At 38.8% G+C, this 21,925-nt stretch overlaps 1 protein-coding gene across 2 annotated transcripts; it reads right to left on the reverse strand.

Annotated features, from left to right (window-relative positions):
* Positions 1–3,438: 3,438 nt before the first annotated feature.
* On the reverse strand, positions 3,439–19,978 carry wipi1 (WD repeat domain, phosphoinositide interacting 1). 2 transcript variants are annotated; one of them, XM_069674218.1, is made up of 13 exons: positions 19,635–19,978; positions 16,817–16,899; positions 15,099–15,265; positions 14,557–14,653; positions 12,678–12,775; positions 10,622–10,714; positions 9,847–9,917; positions 9,419–9,526; positions 9,075–9,239; positions 8,799–8,906; positions 6,974–7,110; positions 6,081–6,181; positions 3,439–5,084 (listed from the first exon to the last, which is right to left on the reverse strand). In XM_069674218.1, exons 1-13 carry the CDS (start codon positions 19,751–19,753, stop codon positions 5,034–5,036), a joined length of 1,398 nt encoding a protein of 465 aa, XP_069530319.1. In that variant the 5' UTR covers positions 19,754–19,978; the 3' UTR covers positions 3,439–5,033. The 2 variants fall into 2 exon arrangements, with proteins under 2 accessions (XP_069530319.1, XP_069530318.1); XM_069674217.1 differs by having other exon boundaries at positions 15,099–15,268.
* Between the last annotated feature and the right edge of the window lie 1,947 nt (positions 19,979–21,925).

Consider the following 21,925-nt stretch of genomic DNA (forward strand, 5'->3'; position numbering starts at 1 on the left):
GCATCTTTTGTCTGCCGTGAATAACTGTCTGCCAGTTCTGGCAGCTCTTTACCGGCTCAAGCCGGTATTCAGACACGGACGCGCAACTCCTCGACTTCATGAACGCGCAGGGCGTCACTGATGACTTAGAGCCTCTCTCACGTACTTAAACTGCACCACATGCTATGCAGCAGGTACCTAATAAACAAACATAGATACATAGCCTACATAAAAGAATATAAATATGGTCACAATAGGCCTATGTTATGTAAATTGTATAGTCAACCTAATACTCACAGGTTTTTACATTTAATAAAGGCGAAGGGGCAAAGCATAGTGGGTACAACAGAATGCTACAGCATGAGCGATATTTTTACAAGTAATTTCTGTCTTTTTCGCATTATAATGGTGGACATGAAAGTAACAGCACGTCCTGGCGTGCTGGTTAGGCTACAACGCACATGTATGCACCGGGCGCGCGGCTCAGATGAACAATATTTATGTTAGGAGGGGGGCTATTCCAGTAAAGAGGCAGCACCCCGTGTCATCGGCTGTGTCAGCGCGGAAGTCTTTCTTTCTCTCTGTGTTTGTGGTGTTTGCTTTGACATCAAGTAGGCTAACGTGAAGATGTCGGCGGACTGGAGAGAGACTAAATTATGTTATTCCATTTAAGCATGTAGGGACTTTTAGAACTCCCTTCCCACATTATGTTAGATGGTGTTTTTTAAAAATAATTATTTAATTTATTAATTAGATTAGATTAATTAACCCCCACAAAACCAATGAAAGCACTCAGGTAATTATATCTATTCAATTAAATTGCATTATAATGTAACTCACAGTTGGCTTTTGGACCAGCTTTTATTGACCAATGAAGCCCATAAAAGTCCCTCTGTTCAGTCAGGCAGCAGGATAAGCATTAGAATATTCCTGCACTTGCCTTAGTACCAGACTTTGGGGAAATAAAAAGGTAGCACTGTCAAAGCAGCATTATAAAACTTAATGGATGATGATGATGATAATACACTTTCAGAATGAAATACATTTTAAATATAACATTATTTAGACATATATACAGTATATATATATACATATACATATATTTACGTATATGTTTATATAAGAAGAATATACAAATAAGCAACTTACCAGTCTCTCAGCAGTTGCTTGTGGAAAGTGTACCAAAGTGTCCTAACCTGGAGCACTTTTCACTTTGAAGCAGGGTTGTGTCTTAGAGAAGTACCAGAGAAGGTCCAGCCCTGAAATCTGATTGGATCCTCAAGTGTCACATCAAATTCAGTTGCTATAATTGGTTGTGAATGTTGTTAGAGGTTCAAGGAATGGTTAACCTGCCTCTCCATCAGTCACACAGACACAAACTGTTTTTTCTAAAACATATGTATTTGGTTGAAAAGCTGAGACACTTGCTATTTTGAGTCAAGGTGTAACAATAGTTAATTTATTGCAATTAAACACTGTTATGCTGATTGTTTGCTTTTCCAAAACTGGGCAGCGGTGTATGTGTGAGGGGCATTGTAGAAAAGTTGAAGTCTATATCTTTGTGTTGTGTACTCTTGGTATGGGCAAGATTCATTCTTTGTTTGAGGTAATTTGGAAGCTTAGTTCCACACCACACCTTTGCTATCCTATTCTAGTTTATTATGTGCTCAGTGATAATAGATATGTAAGTCCACAATCTTACATAACCAGGGTGCGTAAAGAACAGGAGTCTTACCAATAAAAGCCAGTCAATGTGTCAATGAGTACTGGCGGATTGGATAGGTAAACTTGCCCTTTAAACCTCAAAGGACATTTTGACTCACATATCGAAGATTTTGTTTAGTCTTTTCTGTGAGCTTTTGAGATTCCAGTAAAAACCCCAAACTGTTTTGTTCTCTCAGACTGTCTTGGCTTATGACTGAGAATCCCAATATTAGATATATTTATAGTGACCACCCCCCACATTTGGTTTCTTATACTTGACCTCCACCCCAGAGACCTTCGTTCTGTTATTCTAGACGTTATGTTTAACTGTCAGAAATTGCTTTCCTTTGTTTGTTTGTCTTTGTTTGCTTCTCCTATTCTTCTCTTCCCCTTGTGGGATCATTTGCCTCCCTTAGGTGGTGCATTTTCTCTCTAGGTGTGAAATTTGAGCTGGTTATAATAGTTTTCCTAACCCCTGAGTTTCTTAAGGTTATCAGTACAGTCCTGTGGTTACAAGACTCAACTGAACAAGGAAATAACACAGTGAGAAGACGTGCTACAAAATAACCTGTCACTACGATTTAATAGTACACAGTCTTTTTAGAGTTAATTACATAAGTGCCTCACAATGTTTGAAATAAAAAGGGGACTGGTGGACTTTGACTTTCAAGTACTGATGGAAGGATAAGAAGCCTTAATCTTTGGATCACACAAGACCAATACCTGAACAGTGAAGTAGGCCATCAATGGCGCCAATGCTATAAGTAATGATTGAACGAATGAACACCTTGATGAATTCTCCACAACTTATGAGACCATTTGGTGCAGAACCTAAACATTACAGTTATGGATACAAAATTGTGTGTTGTTGTTACATGCATTCCCCCTACTGGTTATTTGTGTTAAGGTCTGTTCTCACCCTGTTAATTCTTTCAGGTGTGGGTGATCCACCTGATGGAGGAGAGACCATAAAAGGGAGGGGCAGAAAGACGACAGTCTCTCTTCCTCTTTGTCTGATGGCTTCACAGCAGCAGCAGGAGCAGCTGGAGCTACTCCTTTGTTAATTTGAGTGTTGCTTTGTGCTTTCTTTAATTATTTTCTGATGGGACCGGTAGTCTAGTTTTCGGTTTTGTTTCTTTACTAGGGTTTAGTTTTTGGTTAAGTTTAGGGAAGGAGGAAAGACACCAGATCCAACGGCCCTTTGTGGGCTGGTCTGAGTGTCTTCCTGCCTTTGTTTGGTTTGGCCGGCCCATCAGTATTTGTTTAGGTTTGATTTTGAAATGGGTTGTTTTGTGGGTTATTCTGATTTGATAAATAAATTCTTGTTGTTTTTGGCAAACTCTGACTCTTTTTTATGTTTGGCCTCTTTGATTTGAGAGCCTTTGGTGAGGTCGTAACAGTTGTATTGATAGCTTAGGGGTTTTAAACAAAATCTTGTTGTCCTCACTTTAAAGAGAGAAAGTTAGTACGCTGATATTATTGGACTGATGATCACACATATGTATTCTGAAATGGGCCAATATAAAAAACAGAACATATAATTCAAACAATGCATGGGCCAATTCAGATATGGTGTCATCACGTACAATGTATAGCAAAACATGTTCGGACTCCATCCACCAAATTCACACAGTGGGAATTTTTCTCTGACTCCATGCTGAGGATGGAAAGCTATAAAATAGATCATCTATAATAAAGAAAATCCTGTATTAAGTAAGTATGTAAAAAATAACAACATATATTTGATACCTCAGAAGCTACATTACCAGCGTTTACATCACACAACTCATCTGACAAAAATATGACATTGCACTTCCAAACATAGAAGATAGATCCTAAATACATACACTCATGCATAATCATGCTTTAATCAAATGTTAGATTTCATATGTTGCCCTGTGTCCAAAGGCACGAAAATCAGATTAATTTGCAACTGTAAATTTCCTCTAGGTGTAAATGTGAGCATGAACGGTAGTTTGTCTCTATGTGAAAAGCCCTTGATTATATGCTAAACAAAAACCTGAGACTTTAAGATGTCAAAAGTGGATTTAAGCAATAAGACGTCAAGCGTCAGCAGGGATCCTGACACTCACACTTCGGCTCAACAATACTGAATACCTTTCTTTGTCCTTTGTCATGTTAAAAACGAATGTTACTTATAGCTAATTAATTAATATAATTGCATTGTGAGGATGTTTCTGAAAGAGGAGGAGGATACAAACATTTTTTATCATATTACTATTTTTGCACTGGTTTAGCTTAGAACAGTTGGTCTAAAGGCAACACCTCACATTTAAGGTTCAGAATGACTGTTTAGCAGTCAGAATCTTTGACGTCTCCCTGAGGACGGTTGTAAAGGCCGATCACAGTGATCTTTTTTTCATCATGATTAAAGTCTAACTTTCATCTTTTGCCCCCAACAAGTAGCAGTACTTTTGCTTTTTTGTACTTAATCACAGCCTAGAATGGTCACAGTATTTAATAGATCACTGTGTACTTAAGCACTTATGCAACATTTTGAACACCTTAACATCTTTTAGTGGCTGTAAATATTGTGAAATGATTTACCTGTGACCTTGTTTATGTAACCATACACAAATGCGTAAGTGAAAAAATGCATTAAAAAAATTAAATAAATAAAATTAAACAAGCCAAAATGTGTGCTTTGCATAGGTTCATTCTTACTCAATAGTATGAGTTTATTTCTTTCACTTGTTTTGGTCTTGTGCTATTTGCAAAATACTTAAACTACAAATGATAATAGGCACCAACAAACATACAGTACGTACACACCTTCTGAAATGTATCCATGAGGCATACACAGACACATGTAATACATGACAATGCAGTAAAATACAGTACAGAGTTAAATTGAAACAATTCAATTCTTTATCATATGTAAACTAAGATATTATTAATGAGAAAAATAAAAATGTTGCTACAACAATGCAACTTAATAAAATATTTGTCAAGTAATGAAGCTATGGAAATTGTGGTTATATTTCTGATCCAAAATGCACCTCATACTTTCATCAAAACACCGCTTAAACTCTCTGATTGTTTTAGGTAGCCAACTGTACAAGTTATGAAACTTCCTCACAGTTCACAGCTGATGTTTTAAAACTCTAAGATTAGAGGAAAGTCAGAGGTTCTACTGGTACTGTGACAAAATCAGAAGTGTACCATTACACAGTCAATATTTAACATGAGGACCAGATTGTTCTAATAATAATAATAGTTATTTTCTCTCTAAATGAATAAATAACTTGGCACCCTGACAGACTTTTTCTTTTTGCTTTTCATCCCATTTTTCAGCACCTGTCTGTTTGTCCTTCTGTCCCTTTACCCAATCATGAGCGCCGCGCCTGGCCACCTCCAGTCCCATCGCGGCACCAATTAATCTACCAAAACACACGAACAGACCGATTAGTGTTGTCCACAGAATTTGTCAAAAGCAGCTCGCAAGTTTCTGGTACACAGTTAAAGGGAGATACAAAGCAATCACAATCGTTTAGAACATACAGTATATTTAATATGTTCAGCTCTGCGACATTAAGCCACCCAATATATGTCAAATAATAAGTATTAAATGATTTTTTATTAATGTACATTAGTGAGAAACTAGTAGTCCAGTTGTCCTGGCATTAGAAAAGAATAACTAATAAGGTTAATAACTGTTAACTTAAATGGTTAAAAAGACTTGTGCAAAAGTTAAGTAAACTATTTTATGGAGGCATTGGCTTCTTAATTTTCTTATTCTCAACACAAGTCAGCTTAACCCATGGTCAGAATAGCCACATAATGTGAGTAAGACCTTGGTTGAAAAATACCACAATTTATTTGTAATTTAAGGCACGCCTGTAATATGAACCAGAAATAACCACATTTGTCACTCTATTAATATAGTAAGGTAGCTACATTTTAGAATTGAAAATTACCAATAAAGAGGAAGTCTACATCCCACTTTTCAGACATGGGACAACAGCTACCGTTAGCATTTAACCACTATCTAGCTAACATTACCGTTAGCTAGGAATTTAATTATTAAAACTGAATCAAACAATAATGTTGGCATAGAAGTGGCTAACAACAAATAACTATACATTTCCCTGCCTTTATACAATTTGTAACCTGGAATACAGCAATATGACATTATACTTTTGATAAATGGAAACTAGGTTAACGATTTTATAAGTATAAAGACTGTGCTGGTGTTTAATAGGCAAACCAAAGTGATAATGGGTAAGTGAGCTAGTCATTTGTTGGAACTGTGTAAGAGAATTGGTTAGCTTGCAAATACAGTTTTTCTGTTTGCATTAATGCTTTGTCATGCCTACAATTACACCCGTTGTAGTAGAGCTAGCTACACATGAGAGTTAGCATTTCTGGTTGCTCACAGGAGGGAACTCGTTTTCATCATCCAGACACACAGGTCCAGCAGCAAACTCGTGTTCTGGAATGACTTCACCTTTCTTTGCCCCACCATCTTCAGAGTAGCCTGGGTAGAAAGAGGTGAAGGAGACAGACAAATCATTAGGAGACTGATTTTTATTTTACACAGGCAAACCTCATTTTGTTTCTATAACTAATGTAATCATTTTAGAAGTTCCCATCGGTTCTACTTAGATTCAACAGCACAAAGTCTAAGTATAATAGAAAATAATTTCCATGGACAAAAGTGTTTATATATGTTGCAACAGAAGTTCAAATCATGTCTACACCTCAATTGCTTCATAGAGTGATTGTCTGTCTGTCCCTTCCTACTGCTGAAAGATGGTGACAAAGGAAACTGTTTGCTTTAGTGTACACAACGCTAATGCTTTTTAGAGCTTCCCGGGACAGCAGTTGGTGAAGGGAGCAACTGTGTTCGTAATCTGGCAAATCACCAAAGAGCATTGACAGATAGAGATCTTCAGAGTTTTGGACCTGTGGGAAACCTACCTAAACCTTACAAGTATACCTTCCTGAAAAATCGCATCACAAGAAAAGATAAATGTTATTTTGAGATATCACAGTGTTCTTTGACCACCAAAATGTAATCAGTTCATTCTCGGGGGAATGTTTGTCCTAAAATTGAAGAAACTTTGACAAGGATATAACAAGTATCATGTCTTGGTTTAGGAACCTATAATGGACCATAAGGACCTCAATTGATTGGTTAAAGAGATAATTTCTGTCTGAAAAAAGGAGTAGTTAATTTTAAAACAAATCACACCAATCATAAGAAGTTGTCAGTGAAGTCAAACCCTTTCTGTTACACACAGGTGGAGGATTTTCTGCGACCACTAACCAGTGAGGGTTGCAGACACAGGACCAGAGGCTGGTAAGGCAGCAGTTGCAGCGTAGGATGGAAAGGCCTGTGTTGGCCCGGGGACCTCTGACCCTTCTGACTCTGTTCCTTCATTGTGGTCATCATCACCAAAAAGTCTAAGGGAAATTAGAGAGCAAGGACACAACAGGTTTTTGATAGACTGTTACTGTGAATATTTCTGATAAAGCAGAGTTTTTAAATTTGTCCTAATCCTCTAATGCACCACATTGTTCAGCTGCCATACACGAGTAAAAGATGTGAAAACATAAGACATTGTGCTGGTTTCAGTGTGTCCCATAGGATCTGTAAACAACTTAACAGCTTATGGATTCAGAAGCACAGACATAGCACCCCATTTTCCAAGTACTAACATGCAATCTATATCTGGATACATTATGTTGATAGGGAAATCTCATCTCATGCTGTGAAAGTATGACTGTAGCTAAGAAGGTATAGTGGGTAATCTGTAAATCCAAGTGTTGGTTCTCCAATCCCCAGCTCCTTCTATCCACAAGACAAACTGTCCACAGGCCCCAAAATGAACTCTTAATATTTAGAGCATTTCTAGACTGTACTCTTTACAAGCTCATGTACATTGGCCAAATAATTTCAATGCAAGCCTGAACCATCCAGAACTATAAACTCTATGTAAAAGGAGAGTTTAGGCCTTCTCTTAAAAACTGAAATATGATTCCACAAGAAAGGAGCCTGGTAATTTAATGTTGTGCCTCCCATACTAGTGTTGCAGACCATAGGAAGCGCAGGTAAGCCTGCATTCTGTGAGGGCAGTGTTCTAGTGGGGAAAAAGGGTAGTATGAGATCTTTAAATTATACAACACCTGACCACAAAGGGATTGTAGGTGAAAATTTTAAATGACATCCTAGGTCGACATACATTTACAGTACAGTGTATGTGACATTAAGGTAAGCCCAGCCTCGGATTGACAAAGCACATCTGATTAGCCCTCTGTCGTCTGTGAAGAAGTTAGAACAAGCCATGCAGGATCTATTTCATCAAATCTCCGTTATGAGCGCTGATCTCATAAGATCTTTCAATTTTTTTTTACTGCTTAGGGTACAAAAAATATAACCCTTTTTTCCCATAGTGATCAGTTTTAATATATTTATTAACCTAGCACAGTAGCCAATCAGCACTTGAATAAAACCTTTTTGTTAAAAACAAAACAAAAAACAAAAACTTAGATGTTACTGTGCCAAGCATTCCAAGGCTGATGAATCAGTAGCAAATTACGTTTTTCTTTTTTTAGTTTTTGTGCAGTATAATTTTTTTTTTTTAATCACATTAAATGTAATGTTTTCTTTGTTGTTGTAGAAAACAAAGCATTCTGAGACTGTATCAGAATGTTATCAGTATAGTACGTACCTTTGTAGGACTGTGCTATAGTTGCCGTTTCTAATATGTACTAATATATACTACCATAAAAACACATTATGTATTTCATATTTTCAAATCTTCAGGCAGCTTTAAGTATTGACCTAATGTAAGGCCCAATGGACTTGTTTGATGAGATTTCTTATTAGTGAATCATTTTACTAACCTCCATCCAATTAGTCTATACCTCTTATTTTACGAGAAAAAAAAAAACGAGGTCTTCTTCCATTCAAATAATGTAAAACTTTGCTTTGTTAAGCAGAGCTTAAGGTTTATAAATGAGTCTTGAAGATCATCTGTTTTGAGAGTTAATTTATGGATTACACGGTTAGCTCCGAGAATTCTCCTTCCTCCTTATAAGACTAATGATTATCATTCCCTCCACTCCTGTAAAATTAGTTGTAGCCTCACCTGTGTTTGTGGACCAACATGCACTCGCCTCCATCCAGTGGATTCACGTTGTAGATAAACAGCTGGCCGTCAGCTGTCGCCACCAGCAGACGCAGAAGCTTCTGGATTCTGAAAGATCAGATTGAGTAACAGTTTCAGTTGTTATGAAACATAAAGAGCCACTCACTCACGTCGAACCCAACCCTGAGAGTGTTTAAGGCTTACAAAACCACAAACACAGAAAGAATGCAATGTAACTGTGCAGCCCCTGTTTATAAGACGCTAGGAGAAGCTCACATAGCCAGGGTGCAAACATTCTTCTGGCAGGACGTGAGGAGGTGAACAGTGGCGAAGGCCCGGTCCTGGCTCATCATGCCGGATACCTGAGCAGGGAAGTAGCTGCTGGCTGCTGAGAACATCTTCCCAACATAGGCTGTCCAAGTGGCAGCCTCGTCCCCTTCACTGCAGACAGGGGAACAATTTAATTTAGATTAAGTTTATTACTTATACTTTGGGATCTACATAAATATAAGCCAAGCTGTAATAAATATGCTTAAATATAGCACCAAATAGGCGACAGAGCTACAGGTTCTTGTCACACTATCAAGTGACATATTGCATTTACAGTTAACAGTGTGTACCTTGGTCCAAGTGGCTCCAGTTTAAAGATATGCACTGTTTCTGTATTGCTGGAGGCACAGAGGAACTGGCCATCAGGGCTGAAGGATAAGGAGCGTATATTGACGTACCTGTGAGAGAGAGTGACAGACAGACAAACAAATTCAGACACACACATACACAAAAACAAGCAAAGACGCTCATCAGTCTACTCAGCTCATGTGTATCTCAACCAACACAGATCATCTGCATTTTAAAAACTGTTAATCATCAGTGTAGAAAAACTTTCAGGCACAAGTGCATGAATTCCACTTGTTCCAAGAATGACTATAGGTATTTGGATCATGATCTAGGATATTTAGTGAGGTTTAAATCATAGCTTTCCTCATACATTGGACTCTTCATCTCTCTTACAGAGGGTCGATATTATATGATGTGTTCGAACTCTGACCTCTTCATGCCTCGGCGGAACTCAAACAGACGTAGGCCCTCGGGAATGGAAAACACTCGGATGACAGTGCCCTGTAAAGACATACAGCCAGTTAGTGCTAGCAATTGTTTATAATAGTTTAAAAAAGCTACATGATTCTCCCAGGTGCTTCCCTGACATGCAAAAATAAAGATATTTGTTAGCAACGTGGTGGTGAATAGCAGCTGTTCTTCCCATGTTACAACCTTCAGTGTCCCTACATTTAGAATCTTACATGTAACAGGAGTAAAAATCCAAAACGCTGATATCCATCCCAGGGGCTTCGACTGTCTTATATCCAATAATATACAAGGTTTGAAAGAAGCAGTGCCATTACTAGCAGTCTCTCAGTTACTGTCATTGTAACCTGCCTGTAGCTGCCCATCCAAAGCTGGGGGAAAGTTCACACAAAGTTATCAGAGGGTCTGAAGCCCCCAGGAATGCATCAATGGTTAACACATTTCATTTGGTGGTGGCACTTGAAGGAAAGTCAAGTTTAATCTACAAAAAATCATATTTTCATGCTAAAAGGAACTTGAATATGTAAATCAAATTTAAAGAAATTAAAGCCATGACTTTTCTCTCCCTTGCCGCGAATGAAAGTGTAGGAAGGTCAGGCAGTCCTTACAATAACAAGCATTCATTGTCTGGGAACAGTGTACATACATACCAGGACAAACTACTGTCTCATCTATGGAACTAAATGTACAATAATTCCTGTCAAGGTGGTCAGAGTCTTTGAAAAGGTCTTTCTCACCCTTTCTGAGGCACTGGCAAGTTTGGTTGCAGAGGAGTTAAAGGTGAGAGCTGCCAGAGGACTGTCATGAGCTGGGATCATTGTCACTGTGTTCTGAAACCACAAGGATGATAAGACGGACAGGATGAAACCGTGTTATTTCACAACGATAGACAGTGATGCTCATGTCACTAAGACCAGTTGCACTTCCATCAAGCTGCAGTATTTTAATTGCAATGAACAGACATCAAATTAAGTGGAAAAAGTTGAATCCAGAAATTCCCAAAATTGAAATTATTATTATTACTAACGCTATAAGGCATTTGTGAGGCATTTGTGGTTATTTCTTTTTGCATCATTGTGTGGCCTTCCTACCATCAAGACCAACATAAATACTGTATATGGGACAATAGAAAAAGCTGGGTGACATTCATTACTATTAACACACAACACACTAACATACTAGTCCAACATACATTTCATGCTCCCAAAAATACTCACTAGGTGTGCCTTACACACCTGCATTCTTTGGCATGGCCAGCAGCAGGCGACTCCATTGGTTGAAAAATGTAAGGCCTTTTTAAGATGTTACTGACAAGTCGCTACCACCAGGACCTGAAAAACTCCTTGTTTAGAGTTCCATCCGTTCTGTACCAAAACAAAGTCTCAGGGAACGGCTGGAGGTGTGAGCATTTGCTGATGACTTAGCGTTTGCTAACCATTAGTTTCTCTCCATCGCCACCCTTTTGTCCAAATATAGTCACTTCTTAAAACGAACATGGCAATGAGCATGATGCAAAATAGGTGACTTCATTGTGGCTACTACTACTTCCTATATACAGTATATCCCTATTGCTGTTTGGTATGGGTATAAGCAACAAGAAATTTCAGTTACTAACACAAATAGTCAGATAATAAAGAATATGTATATAAAAAAACAGCAGTTGATTTAACCAGCTTGCTGGGCTGTATGACACAACACAGGGTGGAGAGGTGTTTTTTTAGCCTGTGTTTTTTGGCTGAGTTTCGCATGAACAGCATGTGGCAGAAATCAGCTGACATGTTTCTAGGTAGGAAGAAACTTGAACTCGTCTGAACCTGAGCAAAATTAAAGACATAATGTTTCACTTTGCAATGGAGGAACAAAAAGAGTTAAATGCTGTCAGAAAACAGCAAGAAAATAAGGAGTTCAACACACACCGGATGCCAAAGCGCTGCGAAGCGCCGCGCAACAAAAATCGCGCGCGAGCCGGAGCACTTCCGTTCACACCAGACGCGCATATCTCCCGACGGTCGACAAGCGCCTCTGCTCCTCAGCTGTCGTTTACTCACATTTGGAGCTGTTTTCATGTTTTCATCATGCTCTCTCTGTTTGCGTGTGTGTTTTGACGTGTGCGTAAGGGTCCTAAGTCAATTTTGCCTGAGTGACATCACTAAATCAGACATAACCCCTGTACAAGAGTTTAATAGTGATCCATATCCCAAATATTCCTTCCAGTTTACTGTGTATTTGAGGACACTGTGAAACGTCAGCATCAGTTGTCATACATTGGCTTATTGGGAAAAACAAAAAGGATTCAGGTAACAAGGAAAATATCTTGTATTCCAAGATGTTTTTTAAACAGTACAAACAGTCAGCTGGGAAGGTGATATCAGAGCAAACACTGTCAGACAAACATTTATCAATAGACAGAGAGGAGCAGATGACCTCACATGAAACATGTTCGGGAAAAAAATGAAAATTAAAGTAAATATTTAAACTTATATAATTTAAACTATTTTAAACTAAAGTAACTAAACTAAATTAAATGTTAACGTTTGTAAAATCAAATTGTATGTAAATGTTTGTGTAAAACTATTTCAAAGATATCTGTGAAATTATGTGTTCAGTTAAACCAATTTTTTTCTTGTTTAAACAAGGAATGTTAGTGTAGTGCAATAACTTTTCATAATATAACATGATAAAAGATTTTATTGGAATTACATTGAAATATTGGCTTCAATTCACTGCCATACAAAGGTCCTAAACACGCTTTGTGTGGTTTTTTTTTTCTTTATCAAAAATCAATTCTCTTACCAAATTGTTGGCATCATACACTATGATCTCCCCAATGGTGGCACTGCCGGGGTACGCCAGGTATGAGTTGGAATGGTTGGTGGAAAGAGCACAGAGACCTATAGCAGGAGAAAATAGAGAAACAAATATTTGACAACTTCTACCTGAAAAGTGATTCATGGAACATGTGAGAAAATACAAGTATGTTACATTATTATGTATCACCTTTCAATAGTAGAACATCACGAACAACAGGCACTGTCTAAACTGACATTACTGAAAATTACCACTCATTGATGACAAGTGTCACTTGTAACAAACGTGATACATTTCCCATAGATATACTATACCTGGGCGAGCCATAACTATATATATTAGCCCTGAACAACTAGCATATCAAGCATAGCAGGTAGAACAAACTATGAACAAAACAATGATATATCATCAGATTTTAAGTTGTTTAACTTGTGAGTAAACAGTTTCCCACTTAATCATCCAGCACTTACAGCATTTGCATTCACTGCAGACGTGTTAGCGTTGCAGTCAGTCTCTATCTTAGTCCTCTGCAGACACTTTCTCACTTCCCAATATCGCTTTCCATTCTCCACCTCTCCACCAGATGTCCTCTGACTTCCCTCCTCTTTCTCCCTCTACACACCTGCTCCCGTTTAATCAGCCCATTAGTTTTCTGACCTTCCCCACCCCTCTGCTCACCTGTCTCCACTTCACTAATCAGAGTCATTCCATATACTGGACTCTTTCCTTGCCAGCTCATCCTCTTCACTCTGCCTGTCAACACTGATAGTTTGTGTCCACTTGGCAAATGTAGGTCTATAATCACTCTCTTTAATCTCCGTGTTTGACTCCACCATTTCTGAGGGAACTGTTCAGCTCTTTGCTTTTAAATGATTCACCATCAGCTGGTCTCTAGCTGTGTCTGCCTGCTGTTTGATGCTGAGCATGTACATTGGAGCTCTGGCAATGGAAACAGCTGTCTGTTTGGGCCAAAAATGAATTTATGACAGTGGAAAACCAAAAAAATGTCTGAGCAGTGCGTGACAGCTGCCTTACTGAACTGCTGCGGCTGCACTTCCAAGTGTCCACACAGGTAGCCTGTCAGTTGCAATAATCCTCCAGCCCTATCTCATTACATTGAGTTTGCCCCTGAATATGGTCATATACATTTAGCAAGGTAAATTTCATTTATACTAAGCTAAGAGAGAAATCTAAAACGGACAAAGGCTGTTTTGACAAATGTTTTTTTGTTGCCCATGACATATTTCCAGATACTGACCATGGAACTGTAGGTATAAAATTGCTGGGATTATCGAGTCAGTGGTCAAGTGGGCAGCTAGGCTCGGTCTGTGTGGCTGCTCTAACCTATTAACATGGGCTTTGAAATGAAAAGCAAGAGGTTCTGCAACGCACACCCCCTGCTCTGGCTAAGTAAGGTAGTACAACAGCAGTGTATTAAAAACAGGCATGCAGCTCACAACTGACATGTGGCACTATGACACACCAAAATTAAATGTTTTCAATCTTGGCACTCAGGAGGGCTAACATCTGCTGAGGCAGTGACTTTACCCAGCCAGACAAAGTGGGAACAAGCTGGTAAAACAAAATTCAACTGATAAATACGTTTGGGATCAATATCAAGTACAAATTCAAATGATAATTTGGGTTAATAACAACACTAATTGTGTTACTGCCTGTGTTTCTTGCCCCTTCACATGCCTTTAACAATGTCCCCGTGTTTTCCCAGATCTCCATGTTTTTAATAAACTGGAATTGTTCTTTTAAAAGTTGTCCCAGTCATTTAGACTTAGCTATCACAATACCACCGAAATAGTGTTTGCGTGTGTGAGGCAAGCATTCCAGTCTCATAGTATTTATGACTTACCTGAGGGGTTGGACGGAGTGTTGAGCAAAGTTTTGAGCAGCTTCATGTCTTTGATGTTGTGGATATAAATGGACTCTTCAAGGCACACCACAAGCCTCTGCAAGACACAACCGACCTCAGGTCATTACACTCCCATGTTGTTCCTTGAGCATTGAGACAGTGCAAATAAGTGCTGCCCACAATGGAAGAACACAATCATTGCTCTCCATTACCTTTGTATTGCGTGAAGGTGCCTAGTTGCCCCTTTTGCTTGTGAACACTCAAAAGTAAACTTATTCTCAAATGTCCTCATCTGTGAATTGTTATATGCTCTAAAACATCTCACATTGCGATTGCACACACAACAATGTGAGGATCGGTGTGATCCTAAATGCAAGTTATTAATTCTAAAAATATTGCACATATGTTTTTATCTTGCATTTATCAGGTTGGTGCCTGAAGCTGTTTCCTTTTATACAACACACTGATCTGTCATGTGATCTCCATAGATGTCATGCAGAGTAATATTTACACAGTTGTGGCTGTAAAATGTGGTAGCTCACCTGTCTGTTTAGGTTGACAGCCAGGATGTTGTTGGGGTAACTGTAATTGCAGATCTCTGTCCCCTTCTTGAAGTGGTAGATGTTCATGCAATGCGGCATAGTGGTGCTCACCACAACTACCAGACTGCTGGAGAACAGACGCTCCACAATGTAGACATCTGGAGCCTCTGCTAGCGGAGAATAGCAGGCAGACAGCAAGGCAATTATGAAGTTACCACTTTCATGTTGACTTTACTAAACTATCACTTACATCCAAGAGACGGACATTAAACTACCACAAACATTCCCTCGAGAGAATAACAGCTATTCTAACCCTTTAAACCCTGACTTTCACTTTGGCCTGTTTGGAGACCCATGAAGAATTTCAACTGGAGATTACAGACAATGTTTGTACAAATGTTTCTACCTTCCATCAAATAACTTGTTTAGTTGCTGGCAATAAGAATATTCCAGCACAGCTTTAACTTCAGGCTGAATGTAATGGTTAAATTGAACAATGTCATAAACCACAGCAGAATCGACCTGACTGCCGACTGAAGACCAAAATCACCCATTCTGTGCAAACTATGGGAAAAGTTTGGCCTTGTTTGAGAATCCAGCCATGAAACACCCCAAAATGACCCAGTGAGTGCAAGTATGTGGAAAGGCTGAGTATGCTGTGGTCTCCGTTCTGGGATAATCACTGCTTCTGTTTACATGCACAGAGAATTCCCTTTCATATCCTGGTATTTGTGTAGTCTGGTTGCAGGTCAAAAGATATACATCATAATTATGTTGAGTTCATACTGTGATGAGGTCATACTCTGATTTAACAGAAGTATGTCTGGCTTCACCTTTTTTAAACTGGTAGCTGAAGATGTGTTTCAACCTTCAGGAATGAGGAGTGAATGTGGAGGTTCTGAAAACTGCAGTTTCTCTATTGAGGCTGAATCCAAAAACAAGTCATTTCCCATGTCAATTTTTCAATTTGTTTAATAGCTTGTTTTATGACCAGATACCTGCAAAACTAGTGACATTCCCATTAACTTCTTCTGTAATAAAACACTAATCTGGGCTGGAAACTGGAAAAAGAGTTCTCACTTTCCCTCCCACCTCATCATTTTTATGTGGATTGAATTAAACTGTCAGCACGAGAGCAGGGAGTTGGGGTCGCTGACAGCTCCCTTCCACAGCCACACGCATAACAAGAACTAACTGCACTGAGCTGCAAAACTTTATGAGCGTGTTTGCTCTGGAATATCCTCAGCATAATATCCTTTGTTCGACTTTCAAACGGAGCAGATGCTGTCACCTCAGGTTCCCTAAAAGGAAGCTGTGACGTGGCCTGGTAGCTCATCCGCAGCAGATGGGTTATTCTGAGACGGATGAGTTGATACAACAGCTCAGTTTATACAAGAGTATAAGCTTTCATCCTCTTCCTCACAAAAGTGGCAATAATAGAACTTCACAAACCTCCAGGGACACACGGATATTTTTGTGTTCATGAGGTCTTTTCTAATCACTAAGCAGGAAAATGGGACTCATAGAAGAAAATCGCAGTGAAATGTCACTGTAACAATAACTGCTCTGAATGGGCGGAGTAATATGATAAGCCATTTTGTAAAGATATCAACAGCAGGTATTAAATGACCATTACCATGTGATGTAATTCCCAACTAAAAGTGGATGGATGTTTTGCCCACATTGATGGAAGGTGCAGAGTAAAACTTCATACTGACCACTCTCGTGGATACAGTCCAGTTTTTCCACCGTGGTCAGAGAAAACAACTTATAGCCAGTATTTGTTCCCAAAGCCAGGGACCTGCAATACGAAAAACACATAAGATGCACCATCAGTATAACTGGACAACAAATGTAAGTTTATTGAGTTCCACATCATCACCCTTTCTTTCCTTTTCTTTCCCATAGGGTGCCCTCTAGTGGTGATACTTTTTAGTAGTGAGACATTTTTGCGGGATCATTGGATACTTGCATCTGTGTATGATGTGTAGGCCCGAACATCTCTGCAGTACAATATTTAAATTAAAATGGTATTTTGACACACATTTCACCTTTCACAAATATGGCACCTCCTGCGATTTGAATATTGTAGCAGGTCATATTGTGTTTGTGATAAAATTGCGATTAATTGTTCAGCCCTACAGTATATACTGTATATGTATATATAGAGAGAGTTGTATACATACACCACACACAGTTTATGCTTACTCAGCTAACACTGTAGCCTACAAGCACAGTTAAACCTGTTTGAGACATCAGGTCTTTTTAACACAGTCACTTTCTTAATGGCTACTTGTGCTTTTACCACCCCCATGTTCAATACATTCCTTTCCTGTCTCATCCTGTTTCTGAGCAGGAAGAAACATGCAGAACACCAGAGAAAATAAAGCATATTTTCACTGTCCCTTTAGAACAAACTGATTGTTTTCTACATGATATTATCGAAATTTTGAACGATAAAAAGTTGAATGCAAATTAGGGAGGAGGAAATTGCTCTGTACAGGGAACAGGTACTTGTATGCTGGAGACAAGGTGTTGGCGCAGTGAATATGAGTGTGCATTCTTCTGCTGTATGAAACTATTACTACCAAATGGGCTAAGGTGTTGGGCAAGGGCAAGTTAGCACATACCCTGACTGACAAAATACCAACAACCTTTTCTTTCACAATGTCCTGCTCTTATCTGTGGATAACTCAGCACTTTAACGTGTCGAGCAGACTTTCTGCAGGGAGTCTGCATGGGTGCAGACTTTTAATTACCTACAATTCACTGCAATACAGACACAGTTTTTCTTTGCCGTCTTACCTGCCCCTGGCATTTCAGGCAATCGGTTTAACTGATAAACTGTCTAATTAATAGACATAGCCCCCATGACATCACCCATTGGTTTGCTGACTGCCCTTTTGAAGCCTTGAGTTTTGCAATTTGGCCCAGTCCATGTTAGTGTGATGGGGCCAGAGGTGACCGTATTTAGAACGGGAGGTTGCCACTAGAGGAGTGAGGAATTGGCAAACATTAAGTTATCAAAGTTAAACAGTCTATCCATTAGCCGTCAAATGAGCTATTAACCATCCTGTTTCCCACAGAATTATAGAGATTAGAGTTATTAATTCATTAGACTAAAGAAGCGAACATATTGTGTAGAACATAATGGACTTCCTGCTCACTTGCAGCAACACTTAGCCGGTAACTTATAACAACCAGTCTACTCATCACTTCTCCTGCTGTCTCCTCTGCAGGGAAAGCCAACAAAATTCCTGACTCCTATGCATTTGCTGTCACATGACAAAAACTGAACATAAACACAGCAGAGGGGTTACATTCAGTGACTGAATTAGCTGACACCTAAAGGACAGCTAGCATCACCAACCTGTCACTCAAAGCAGCCAAGCCCCTAAGTGTTGTTTTAATTTAAAAGGTTGTGTTATAAACATTTTTCCGCCATAGTTGTCATGAATAGACATATTACTCATAGATCAAAGCCTCTTTTTATACCAGGCTGTGTGTATGTTCTACTGTAAAGTATGGCATGCTAATAATGGGCCTAGTGGGGACTGAGTTGCTTAGGGAGCTAGCCTTAAGTGGCTGCAGTGTTTAGGCACTTCTGCATTTTTTTCAGCCATTTTTCATAAACTTTCAAAAGGACATTATAAAACTGTTTTTACAACCGTACACAGAATTTGTTACGATGTAAAACAAATAGAGTGTAAGGTTTACTTTCATTGTCTTTATAGTGCAATGAAAAGGTTTGAGAGCAAAACCTTTCACATAGCAAATCCACCTGCAAATCCAAAAGTCTTGTTTGCAATTCAAAAACCTAACCTTGTGGGCGGGACCTAAAATGAAACATGTGACACGACTCTATTGGCCAGTCTCGATCTAATTGACACCTTGGCATCATCCCCTATTAAGAGTGAGTGACCAAAGATACTTAGGCTATTTGAATACCAAATCGCTGAACAAAAGCAATCAACATCCACTTGTTTCAGTATAACATTGCTGCTACTACTATAACAGAAAATTATAAATAACACCACTGATTGATTAATTTTTTCGTTCCGCTTTGTCTTCTCCATAGACTTCACAATTAATTCCCTCCAAATTGGCAGGGAAGGTTGCCAAGGTGTCGCTGAGAGACTGGCCAATAAAGGAGTCTTTGCCTACATCTTTCAGTGTTGGTCCCGACAACAAAATTCATCTGCATGTAAAACTTTTGGATCCCAAATCAAAACTTTTAGATTTGCAAACAAAGGTTTATTTGCATTAATATAGTTTAATCACAAATGTATTTCCCTTGCACTAAAACATTTTTGATAGCATATTTGAAATTCTAAACCCATTCTTTTTCATATCATAATACAAGACACACAAGTGAGGAGTGCCCCTTTAATGTCGTGAATTCAATGTTTGAAGTAGGCTATTATCTTTTATGTAAACACCGTTCTGTTAAATACTTAATAGTCTGTCAAATTTCAAAAAGACTCAAGCTGGATGAGTCCCTTCACATTTACGCCCTTAATATGTTTGCTTTCTTACGTGGAGTCTTGGTTGAAAGAGGCACAGCCGAACAGGAGCCCATGTCCATCCGGTCCGCCAGGCCCGCCAGCACCCTCTCCGGTGTCCATCCCGATTCCCAGCGACCTCCTTTCCTCCATCCGCCCTGGATTGGAGGCCTGGGATCGGCTGCACCTCTTCGCTCGATGTCGGCGGAAGACGGAGCCAATTTGGAAGAAATGTTGACCGTGTTGGATGTGTAGGCTGAGTGAGAGCTCGACACGGAGCCAGCGGGTTTCTCTGCTAGAAATGAATTCAAATTCAGTTTCAGTTCGGTTATTTTAGCGATCGGTTACCTACAGCCCGGAGGAAAAGAAGGGGAAAAGAAGCAAAACAAGAACAGCTGACAGCGTGACGTCATATTTCCGCCTCTTACGATTGGTTGGTAGTGAAACCATGTTGTCAATGGCTTCTATTTTGATTCGTCAGGCCTGCGGAGTGGGTTTTGTTTTTGTCCGCCCATTCATGTGGCGTACACTTCTTAAAAGATTAAAGGAGCAGATGGAATTTTAAGTTAATTTTTTAAATTGTCCAGCCCAAATAAAATAGGGCTGGGTTATATTTGTTCATTGCAAGACCAGAGAAATCATCAAATCACATTCCTTACAGAAAACATCGTCATACTTCAGGATAACTTGTATGGTGGACAATACATTGGCCCAATGTAAAATGCCTTCATATAATCTTCTCTGCAGAGAAACACAATAATACATCAGATACAATGTTATGTTTTTGCAGCAGTCCTTAGGATGAAGTAAATATCTCTTAATAACATGAAATTTGTACAAGTAGCTTTCAAAAAGGAATCATAACCGTTTTAATAAATGTCACCTTGCATAGTTTAAAGTTTGTCAGGCTACTTGTCATTTTATGTTAACTTAGAATAACATAATCTTAATTGAACCAATCCTGGGAAAAATAACTTGTTACACCAGCTCAATATTCTAAGAAGGGAAAAAAAGTAATCATGCAATACGCCTAAATAAAATAGTAATAACATTTATAAAATAAGAATAACCATAACATAATTTGTACTGTGGGGGGAACTGAGCAGTTGGATCATGATAATACATTGTAATTTTAATGAAATTCAATACAGCTTGATTGCTGATTTTAAATGCAGTATATATCGCAATTCAATTAAATCTGTTTCATCTTATGTTGAAGAAGTCAAGGGGCCAAAAATCCTCCATCAACAAGTCCCAATAAAAGCCCTTTTTTCATCCACCGTTATTCCAATAAGCATCAAGAGGTGGGCAGTAGTGACATGGGTCAACAGAAAATATATCAACAAACCTTATGACATCAAAGAACTGCAGAGGTCCGTAGACTGTATATAAGAAGAGGACTCTCTCCTGATTTCAAAAGTCAAGCCAATGCAGCTGTGATGTCTCTATGCATATCCTCCCTCTCTTCTTAATATGATCTCTTTTGGCTCTAAAAAAACACAAGGTGATGACAACAAAAAGCCCAAATTTGAAGCTGCAAAAAGACAGTTCACAGATTAACTGTGACTATGTGCGCTTCTTATACACATTAAGACATTTAAAAGCTCAGTATGGATATGCCAATACTTAAAAATATTTGTAAGGCGAACTGTATTCATTGGCTGGGTAGCAGGCATGGTGTTGTGGGTGAACCTAAAGGGCAAGGCCCACTCACGTTTACATCTTGCCCATCCTAAATGACAAGGAAAAAATAGATTTTCCTTTTTTTAATTATGAATTCAAATGTTCAAATACACAATACGGACTATAAAAATATTTCCCTTTTCAAAAGAGTTAAAAAAAAACCATGTTGTTTCATTACTCTCATGTGTGAAGTCTGGACCTATCAAAACAGACCACTTAAAGCTGACCCAGGTTTGTTAACCTCGTGTGGGCATGCTTGCACACACGTCACATTGCTTTGGTTACTCAATAGCAGGTGGTTAAATGCAGGACTTAGGTTCTGTAGGACTGCAGAGGCGTGATAAAATTACTCTTTTGTCAATGGAGCCTCACATTAACAAAAAGGTAGATTTCTGTTGCGATCCCTCGATACTGTTGCCAGATAGTTTTAATATTAATCAGAGCCGGTCAATGGCAAAAACAAGTACTTTTAGTGGATGTACTTTGATCCAGCACATTAGACTACAAAGATTTGCTGCGTGGCTGCTGGCTAAAGCTATATCTGCTTAAACAATTTTGTACACATTAGTCATTTAGTCATTTAGCCCAAAATATGTTAAGACAAGTGTAGTAGAAACCAGTAACATGAACACACAGCAAACA

This window comes from Semicossyphus pulcher, unplaced genomic scaffold (genome assembly GCF_022749685.1).
Source record: "Semicossyphus pulcher isolate SPU_LCO1_2020_fin unplaced genomic scaffold, fSemPul1.0.p SCAF_23, whole genome shotgun sequence".
NCBI lineage: Eukaryota > Metazoa > Chordata > Actinopteri > Labriformes > Labridae > Semicossyphus > Semicossyphus pulcher.